Source organism: Rhincodon typus, chromosome 38, assembly GCF_021869965.1.
Source record: "Rhincodon typus isolate 14 chromosome 38, sRhiTyp1.1, whole genome shotgun sequence".
Classification (NCBI taxonomy): domain Eukaryota; kingdom Metazoa; phylum Chordata; class Chondrichthyes; order Orectolobiformes; family Rhincodontidae; genus Rhincodon; species Rhincodon typus.
The window spans coordinates 1272051-1282649 of record NC_063369.1 but is presented as its reverse complement, the minus strand read 5'-3'; the positions used below and the strand labels follow the sequence as shown (position 1 = coordinate 1282649).

Genomic DNA, 10599 nt, shown 5'->3' with positions numbered 1-10599 from the left:
CTCCCCGCGTCCCTCGGCCCCAATAAACAGCCGGACCCCTCTCCCCGTGTCCCATCGGCCCCAATAAACAGCCGAGCCCCTCTGCCCCAGCAAACAGCCAGGCCCTTCTCCGTGTCCCTCGACCCCAGCAAACAGCCGGGTCCCTTTCCCCGTGTCCCTCTGGCTCACTGCTGGAATGTGTTGAGGATGACAGCAAGGGTATGACTGTAGACAGACAGAGAGAGAGAGAAAGACAGAGAGCGAGAGCAAGCGCGAGCGCGAGAGAGCGAGAGAGGGAGAGAGGGAGAGCGCGAGAGAGATACCCAGCTATGGCCATTGAAAAGAGAAACAAGAAAGCCTTGTCCTAGCAATAATTAGAGGGGAAACTAGGGATGAAAAGAACCAGAGGAATAAAAATCAGATGTGGATAATGTGGAGAGGTGAATAAAGGAGCTTGAAGAAAGCCAGAGAAAAGACCAGGTGATGCTGAAAGAACCAGGAAGGCTGTGGAGAGAGGAAATGAATGACTGAATGATGCCCATAATCAACCATTCTGTTCAAGCTCCAATTTTAAACTCATACAGAATAATGGCACATGGGAGAGACAGCAAAAGGCAGTTCAGGCATCAAAGGGCAGTGCCATTACCAGCACAGCGACATGCCCCAGTGCAATGTCTCCCCGCCCCCCCAGCACAGCAACACACCCAAATGCAGTGCCCGCATCCTCCTCTCCTACACCCCACCCCACCACTTCACTGTTGTGTCTCATTGCAATCAGCAGTTTCAAGACAAAAGTTGCAAAACCTGGGGAGAAAACCTAACTCCGATAGTAGCGAGTAAAAAGATCAAATACCTCGATTCATCATCGGAAATATAATCTACTTCCTGCCCTTCGAAGTCTCCATCATCACTGTCCTCAACAGCCTCATCATCGGAACCCTTTCTCTTCTTTTTCTTCGCTCCAGCCTGCCCTTTCTTCGTAACTTTCGGATCTTTTTTATTGTCTCCTAGAGAAGGCAACAGAAGGCCCATGTCAAATCCATGAGTCAGAGACCGTCAGAGAATCCACAACTTGGCAAGAGGAACCTGCTGCTGGCCCTTCAACCTCCTTGGCTAGCAAACCTCAACTGAACAAAGCCTTGCATAAATTCCTCCACTGTTCCCTAGGGAAGAGAATTTCACAGACTAACAACCCTCAGAGAGGAAGAAAATGCTCTCATCACTATCTTAAAGGGAGGCCTCTTACTCCTACACTTTATCCCCTAGTTTTAGTCTTTCCCACAACAGGGAGTATCCTCCAGGTAACCACCCTGTGCAGTGACTCTCTCTGAAGGACACAATGGCCCAGAACCCACACTGTCAGACCCTCTCTGAGGGAAACAGTGGTCCAGAGTCTCTGCCTCAGAGAAAGAGGGGCTCTGGGGAGACTGGAAATGTAGGTACTATGATCATTCTAGGAACAAAGAATTGAAGCAAAGTGGAAAAGTACATGAAAAACTGGCCGAATGCAAAAACAACACAATTTGAGGGGGTGGGAGAGGGAGCTGCCTGACTTGTAGCATCAGTGGGAACTGTCCACTTGTATGGTCTACACAGAGCCACCTGATTTTGTTTACCACCTATTTTTGAAGGCTGGAAGAGTGCTGTAGTCAGAACAAAATGGGGATTCAACCTGTAACTTTTCATTCAGAATATTATTAATATCAGGGACCATGCCCCACTCATCAGAAATCAACCTGTCCAGCTGGGGTTTGCAAGAGCAGTGCTGTGCAATCTGAGATAGAGCTTCAAGTGCCACTGTCACCAAAGTCCTTGATGGATGGGAAGCAGTGAGACTCACTGGTTTATCTCAGTTGTTTAACATAATTACATAACTCTATAAAGTAACAGTACTATTAACACTTATTAATTTTTTTGTATTAACCCAATAAATTAGCTACATATTGAAGTGCACCTGTCATCTTGTAATCTTTTCAATCAGACCTTAAAGAGGTATCTGTGAAGTCCCTTGAGCTGAACAACACACAGGGCAAGGTATACCCTACTGCTTCCTGTCACTTACTGTCTTCGTCACTGTCCTCATCGTTCTCATCAGAGCTCACTTCCAGGTCATCTTCCAGGTCATGGATTCGGAGGTCATTTCCTTTTCGCTTTCTCTCCTTCCCTTTCTTTACCTTCTCTTCCTCGTCCTCTCCATCATCCCGGTCCTGATCCTTTAACCTTTTCTGCAGCATGATACTGAAATGGTTCACCACTTTGTTGCGTCTGGCCAATAGCGGTGAGACCAAGGAGATCAGATGGTACGGGACAAAAACAGAAATAACGCAAAAAAATTAAACTCGGCACAACAGACAGCAATAATCAAGCTTTCCCCTTTCCGATCTCTCAGTATCAGCAACAAAGTAGTGCACTAATTCTGGGGAACAGACAGATACTGCCCTGTATGTTAATGACAGACAATACTGACCAGCTGAGCTGTCCTGTCTGTGAGAGAGTACTGTTCAGAGTTCACTCGCAGCAAACCCAGTGTTTGAACATACTGCTCCCAGCAGCCTTGGGATAAACAGCAGCTGAATCCCCAAGGACCCCAGCCCCTCCGCCCGGCAGAACTGAGGCTCTGGGTGAGGGACAGGGAAGGTCAACCATAATTTCCCCCTCAAGATTCCAATCCCATAACCCAGATGTATCAATAGAAACAAGCTTGACTTGAACTTCCAAGATCAACAAAGTCCGACTGCTCAAAATCAATATTAACTTTAGTCCTGCACTCTGAACTTCTATCAACAATATGGAATCTCTTGTGCTAAGGGTGAGAGATGACTGAATAAACAGCTGCAGACATAATTCACATTTTATTTTTATTCTCCTGATAACATTTGCAATACTAAAAACCTCCCCTGCAGTGGAGCTACAGTCAATATGTTGGGAACATATTAAGAATGATGTGGAAAAATTGAAAGACATGGAATGGTTTGGATGTTTTCTGGATTGAAAAGGTATCACACTTTTTCACATCCCCCCTACCCTGCACCTGCCCCACCCTCTCCCCCACCCCACCACCCCCAAGGAATAAGCTTAACCTAGTTTTCCGATCAACCTGTTGTGAGGTGTTATTACATACCTCTGGAGCAGTTGGAACTTGAACCTATGCCTCCCAATCCAGGGGTAGGGTCACCTTCAAGAGGAGAAAGGTTCATGGCCCTTGATTAATACTAACCTTGGTTTCATATAGTTAATGGCGTCTACATGTTCATGGATGCCTATCAACCCTTTTGGATACAACGTTTTATTTCACAAACCTAAATAATTGGTAAGGAAGACACCCCAGAAGTTGCAAGTCTCTCTCCTGAAATTCTTAGTAGCAGTTCCCAGGAACCCAGTAAAGTTTCCAGAAAGCAGTATTTCTGGCTACCTTGTAAAACCTGAAAACTGAAATGTGACCACTTTCCAAAGATTCAGATCCAGGTCACCTGTAATCAGAACGGAAGTGTTTTCATCAGTTTACAGCTATCAGTGATTTGATGACGTCGACACGGAAAGCCAGTGTTTCTGCTTCTATCACATTCTGTCCCATTCTCAGACCTCCGGCCCGGATGGGTGCTGTTTGGTTTTTCCTTAAACCATCCTTTCTGGAGAGGCTACTGCCTTTTTGTGCTGTGTCAATGTGTCTGTATTTGGATTAAGGGGATATAGTTCTATTTCGGGATTGTACCTTATACCTTAGATTTGACAGCGTATTTGTTTTATGGATATCTTTTGTTCATCATAAACTGATTTATTTTTAAAATTAATTTAAAAAGTCTCTTAAGTTTTGATTTGTGAAGGTGAAGTCAACATAGTCCCAAAGGACCATACGGCTGCTCGCTCATTAGAGAGAGGTGACTGGTGGTGGTTTAACCTGAGACTCAAGCGCGGGGAGAGGTGAGAAAGACAGTTCTCCATGGTAACCTCAGCCAAACAATTGGCCAGAGATAGTAGGACCTGCCGATGCTGAAGAATCTGAGATAACAAGGTGCACAGCTGGATGAACACAGCAGGCCAAGCAGCATCAGAGGAGCAGGAAAGCTGACGTTTTGGGCCTTTCCTGCTTTCCTGCTCGGCCTGCTGTGTTCATCCAGCCCTACACCTTGTTATCAAACAATTGGCCATTTTGGTGACTGAATCAACTTACTTATCCACAGTTTGCCTGATGGAGTGGTGGGGCTTGATTATCAGCACTTTCCTCCATCTCCAGTTGTAACAACTAGAAGAGTAAGTAGATGATGTGCATCAATATCTAATGATTCTTATAGCACCAGGGAGAAGTGCTGGGAACAAACTGAGCTGAGAGAGATAACTCAGACATTATCAATCTCAAAACAAGAGGCCAGTAACACAGTCCAGGCCCAAAAGCATTGATTTAAACTTCAAGGTACTCAGTTTTAGGGACTGTACCTTCCCCACTCCTCCTCAGCCTCCTCTGCTGTCAGAGTCTTGTGTTTTGCAACTGGGATAAAATTGTACCAGGCATTAACAGGAAATGCTTCAAACGCTCCATCAGGGCACTGCGTGAAGATGTAGTAGGAAGCATTTTCAGTGACACCACCTTTCCTCTGACCTTTGAACCTGAACAACAGAAAAAGAGATTAGATCAAACAGACGGTTGTCTCCATTTGCCAGCAAAGAAGCAATTCCCTTTACTTACTTCCGACCCGATTTCCCATTTACTCTCAGCAGCCAGGGCTGGTCCTCTGGTTTAAACTCACGGGTAACAATCCCAAACTTCTTCTTTCTTGACTCCTCTCGTAGCTTTTTGCCAAACTCACTGCCCGCACCAAACATCGGCTGCTCCTCCTCCTGATAAATCTTCTTGTTACTCAGGTCACGCTCCATTTTGGCCTAAGAGGAAATGGAGATTGTGTAATGCTTGTGACAAACTATGCCAGCCATCAGTATCAACATTTCCTGTGCAGGGGCCTTTCCCAGCCTCCTGGAGACGTCTTGTCTAAAACAGATAATCCAGGAGACCCTGCGTCCTGGTAGCAAGCACTGATTCCCTCTCATTCACCCACTATTTACTAAATGCACATGATACAAAACCTTCTAGACAAAAATATCCTGAAAAGCGCTGAGTTGAATGGCAGAGAAGCACAGAAAATGCTGGAATAGTGAACACTGAAGGCAACAGCTGAAGCTCCCTTGCCCTGTGCCCCCCTCTCTCTTCTTGGAGGCCTCTGCCACCTGGAGATTGTACCTGAGTCCACGTGGAGAAGTTGATTTTATCGGCAGCATTGAAGGCCATGATGTTATGTTTCTTGGTGTTGTTCCTAAAAAGGGAATGGGTTCAATTCAATAAGAGATCAGGCCCAATGACCAACCCTGATGCTCACCCCCAAAATCCCCTCAACCCACCAGCCCCAGTCCTCAATCCATCACACCTCCTCAATCCAGAAGCTCTGAGAAAGAGCCACTTTAAGAGAAAAACTTATGGAGAAAAATCAACGTGCGGGTGGAGCTCGAAATATTAACACTGTTTCTCTCTCCACAGATGCTACCAGACCTGCCGAGTTTCTCCAACAATTGGTTGTTGTTGTTGTTTTCGAGAGAAAAGAACCCATCCTGATTTGAGAAGCATCCATACATTTCCCTGTGAGTCATTAATCTGATGTTACCATGTGCTGGCCCAGCTGCTGGTTACTGTTAATTCTGAAGCAATGATTAGAGAATCTCTTACTTGGGAACACGGACTGTGTATTCCGTCACTGCCTGGCTGCTCGAACCCTGTCAAAGGAAAACAGCAAAATGATCATCAGTGGCCTATGACCAAGCACAATCGCAGCTAGACCAGCAGTAATTGTAATAATAACCCTTTGCCTGCCATACCATAGTAACTGGCCTGTGTGTTTTAAAATTCAGTAAAGAATGAGCCAGAGCTCAGAAGAACCTTGCCTCCATCATAAGGTCAGAGCAGGAATGTTTGCTGATGCATAATGTTCAGCACCACTTGTGAGTCCTCATATACTGGAGCAGTCTGTATTTCACAAACTATGTTTAACTGTTTTTGGTAATTAACAGGCAACTAACACTGTGCTGCAGAGAACGAGCTAGTTTTCCAAGATCAAAGATCAAACCTAGAACCGCGTGGTGTTTAATCATTGGTTACACCAGGGCATGTAACCTTTGAGATATTTGATAACATTAGACAGCCATACAGTCATGCAGTAATACAGCATGGAAACTGGCCCTTTGGCCCAAACTGAGCATGGTGCCCATTCAGCTACTTCCAATTGCCCACATTTGGTCCATATCCTTCTAAACCGTTCTCATCTATGTACCTATCCAAATGATTTTTAAATGTTGCTATTGTACCTGCCTCAACCACTTTCTCTGGCAGCCCATTCCATACATTCTGCGTGAACAAGATGCCTCTCCGGTGCTTCTTAAATCTATACCCTTTCACCCTAAATCTACGCTCTCTAGTTTTCAATTCCCCATCCCTGGGAAAAAGACTATATGCATTCATCCTATCTATTTCCCTCGTGATTTTATACACATCAATAAGGTCAGCCCTCATTCTCCTACGTTCCAAGGAATAAAGTCCTATACTGGCCAACCTCTCCCTATAACTCAGGCCTACTAGTCCTGGCAACATCCTCGTAAATCTTCTTTGCACACTTTCCAGTTTAACTATGTCTTTCCTATAACAGGGTGACCAAAACTGTACACATTACACCAAGTGCAGCCTCACCAACGCCTTATACAACTGTAACATAGCGTGCCAACTCCTATACTCAATTCCTCGACCGATGAAGGCCAGCATACTAAATGCCTTCTTCACCATCCTGTCCACCTGTGATGCTGCTTTCAACAAACTATGTACTTGTACTCCTACATCTGTCTGTTCCACAATACTCCCTCAGAACCTTACCATTTACTGTACAAGTCCTATCTTGGTTTGACTTTCCAAAATGCAATACCTCACACTTATCTGTATCGAACTGCATTTGCCAATCCTCAGCCCACTTCCCCATCTGATCAAGATCCCTCTGTTAATTTTGGTAACTTTCTTCGCTATCAACGATACCTCCTAATTTTGTATCACCCGCAAACTTACTAATCATGCCTTGTACATTCACAACTAGATCATTTATGTAGATAACAAATAACAAAGGTCCCAGCACCGACCCCTGTGGCACACCACTAGTCACAGGCCTCCAGGCTGAGAAACAACCTTCAACCATCACCCTCTGCTTGCCACCATCGAGCCAATTTTGAATCCAATTAGCTAGCTCTCCCTAGATCTCATACCTTCAATACTAGCCTGCCATGTCAAAGGCCTTACTAAAGTCCATATAGACAACATCCGCTGTCCTACCCTCATCCATCCTTTTGGTTACCTCTTTGAAAAACTCTAAAAAATTTGTCAGACATGACTTCCCGCACACAAATCCATGCTGACTATCCCTAATCAGACCTTGACTATCAAAATGTTGGTTGATTCTATCCCTCAGTATTCTCTCCAATAACTTGCCTATCACTGATGTTAGGCCCATTGTCCTGTAGTTCCCTGGCTTGTCTTTGCTACCTTTCTTAATCAATGGAACAACATTAGCCACCTTCCAGTCTTCCGGAACTTCACCAGTGGCTAAAGATGAAGCAAAAATCTCTGCAAGGGCCTCTGCAATTTTTTTCCCTAGCTCCCACAACATCCAAGGATCGACTTGATCAGGCCCAGGGGATTTATCCACCTTAATGCACTTTAAAGGCTGCAAACACTTCCTCTCTGGTAATGTGTATGCAGTTCAAAACATCCCCATTTGTTTCCCTTATTTCCTTAGCATTCACGGTTCTCTCCCTAGAAAAACACCAAGGAGAAATATTCATTAAAAATCTCCCCCATCTATGTGTGGTGCCACAGGAGACAGCTATGCTGATCTTTAAGGGGACCTGTTCTCTCCCTAGCCACCCTTTTATTCTTAATATAGCTATAGAACCTGATGGGATTATCTTCAACGTATCTGCCAGATCCATCTCATACCCACTTTTTGCTCTTCTGATTTCTCTCTTAAGTGTGCTACACTTTTTATAGTCTCTAGGGATTCGCTTGAGCCTAATAGCTTAAACGCAATGTATGTCTTCTTCTTGTTCCCGATCGGAGCCTCAATATCCCTTGTCAACCGGGGTTCCCTAGCCCTGCCAGCGATGTTGGCACCTGGTGCCTTGGGTTAAAAACAACTGCCCAGCAACAGCTTTTGATTGGTTAAGCTGCAGTTTGTCACAGAACTGAAAGGGGCAGCTGCACGTAGACTCCCAAAAGCCTACAAATCAGGACCGCTCTCTCTCTCTCTGCCCCACCCCCGCCTCCTTCATGGAGAGTTGAAGAAAACTAGAGCTAAAAGACTCTGAAAAGACCTCCTAACTCAAGCAAAACCCTAGGTTCAACCGACTGGCTACCAAATGAAAATCACCACAGTGAACAATAATGTGATACAATCAGCAAAAATCAAAACAACTGAGAAATTCACCTCAATACACCCTTGAACTTTGGAGTCCTGATTTACTAAATGTTACTTTTTGTTCATGTTTCCCATCCACAATACCTCTGCAGAACTCTCTCGGTCTTACCTGTGCCATTTGTGAATGAACACGTACATGTTTGCACTGAAAGGGGATATAGTTTAGGATTCAGTTTAATAATAATCCATTTTGCCACCTGTTGAAGAACTTTGTTTGTAACAAATCCAGTTTGGCATTTTGTTCATTGGTGAAACCTATCATAGCGAGAGTATGGTTTATGGTCACAGTCAGGCATTAATCATCCTAGAGATTCGTTCGCTCATATTTCACACTTGTGACAATTTGTGGAGTACTGGGGATTGATTTTAGGTGCACTGTTGCCAGGGTCTTGACAGTGCCACCAGGGTCTTGACAGTGCCCACAAGTAGCAAGCCCTGGACAGCATCCAGGCTTGGGAAGTGGCAGAAAACATTTGTGCTACACAGAGCCAGGCAATGACCATCTCTAACAAGACTAAATCTAACCATCCCTCCTTGACATTCAACAGTGTTACCTTCACTGAATCCCCACTATCAATGTTCTGGGGTTCACCATTGACCAGAAACTCAACTTGCTATATCAATACAATGGCTACAAGAGCAGGTCAGAGGCTAGAATCATGTCATCCCTAAAAGCCTGTCCATCACCTACAAGGCACAAATCAGGAGTGTGACAGTATATTCTCCACTTGACCAGATAGGCTCCAACAAACAGGTCAACACCATCCAAAACAGCCCACTTAATTGGCACACCAGCAATAAACTTTAGTATTCACTCCATCCATCACAGTGAAGCTGTGCATGAAATCTACAAGATGCACAGCAGCAACACACCAATTCTCTTCTGACAGTACATTCCAAACTCACAATCACTATAACTTAGAAGGACAAGCATAGAAGATAGACGGGAACACCACCACCTACAAGTTCCCAACTTGGGATAGTATCACAGTTTCCTCACTGTCGCTGGGTAAAAATTCAGGAATGCCCTCCGTAAAAATACTGCGGGTGTCCCTACAGTCCACTGACTATTGCCATTCTCGAAGTAGCTCACAGCTACCTTCTCCGGGGAAATTAGGGATTGTAATAAATACTGATCTCATACCCCATTAAAAGAAAGAATTTGGTCACAAGGCTTGATTCAGTTGCCTTCCGTCTAGTCCACACTCTCAACATTCGCTATTTAGCAGCACACAGATGTATCAGTGCGGGGGAAAGGCTGTACAGAAAACATATTGATACCAGGGCAAAATAACCAACTGACTGAGTGTCCTGTTCTTACTCTACTGCTAATCAAATCAGGTTATATTTATCCCTTAGCAAGGGGGCTGTTTGTTCCCTTCTTGAATGAGGAAGTGGCCGAGTGTTTACATTGTTCACAGATCAAAAAAAAATGGTCTTTGAAACCTTACCGCTTTGTAATTGCTGCAAAAATCCAAACCTATGTTGAACGGAGCAACAAGGCTGATAGGTTAACATGACTCAGAAACACTTGGATGAAGGGGCTCACACCGTCCAGTGTCACTCTCACTGCGTGAAAGGAAATTTCAATATGCCATCTCAAGTTTGAACAATGGTGAGCCTGGATCTATACATCTTGTTCATTGGCATTTGTCAGTGCACATTTACCAAGAGACCCCCTGTCTACACACTAGCCCGGACCCAGGCTTATTAGTAACTAGAATTGCTGCAGAAAGTTCCAAAAATGATGGAATTCAGTGAATGCAGGGACACTTTAGAAATTGGGATTGCCCTACTTAAAGCAAGAGAAAGTGGAGTGAGATTTACTAGATAGGTTCAAACTGCTGGCAGTTTTGATGAGAAGTGAATGGAGACAGACTGAAGGTTTTTCTTCTGACTGATGAAGCCACTGCATTGAAAGATTTTCCAGAATTCCTTTCTCACTGTCCAACCCTCTCAGCCGTGCCCGTTTCCATTAACAGTACAACTTACCAAATTGGCCATAACTGCGAGGGTATGGTGAGCGTTTCACCTCCGAATGGATTCTGTAACAGGAGGAAATAAAGATCAATAATTGACGTTGTGAAGGGGGATGAAGGGGAGTGGGGGTGTGGGTGTGAGGGGT

General features: G+C 44.7%; 1 protein-coding gene across 4 annotated transcripts in view; it reads right to left on the bottom strand.

Moving 5' to 3' along the window:
• Positions 1 to 10599, bottom strand: part of gtf2f1 (general transcription factor IIF, polypeptide 1) — a 152325-nt gene that overhangs the window by 89541 nt on the left and 52185 nt on the right. For all 4 annotated transcript variants that reach the window (XM_048617908.1, XM_048617909.1, XM_048617904.1 and 1 more), the window contains 7 exons: positions 10467 to 10519; positions 5693 to 5739; positions 5213 to 5285; positions 4664 to 4857; positions 4414 to 4584; positions 2042 to 2244; positions 833 to 986 (listed from right to left, as the gene is read on the bottom strand). In XM_048617908.1, the coding sequence (XP_048473865.1) occupies positions 833 to 986; positions 2042 to 2244; positions 4414 to 4584; positions 4664 to 4857; positions 5213 to 5285; positions 5693 to 5739; positions 10467 to 10478 (854 nt within the window). In that variant the 5' untranslated portion in view covers positions 10479 to 10519. The remainder of the gene's footprint in view (positions 1 to 832; positions 987 to 2041; positions 2245 to 4413; positions 4585 to 4663; positions 4858 to 5212; positions 5286 to 5692; positions 5740 to 10466; positions 10520 to 10599) is intronic.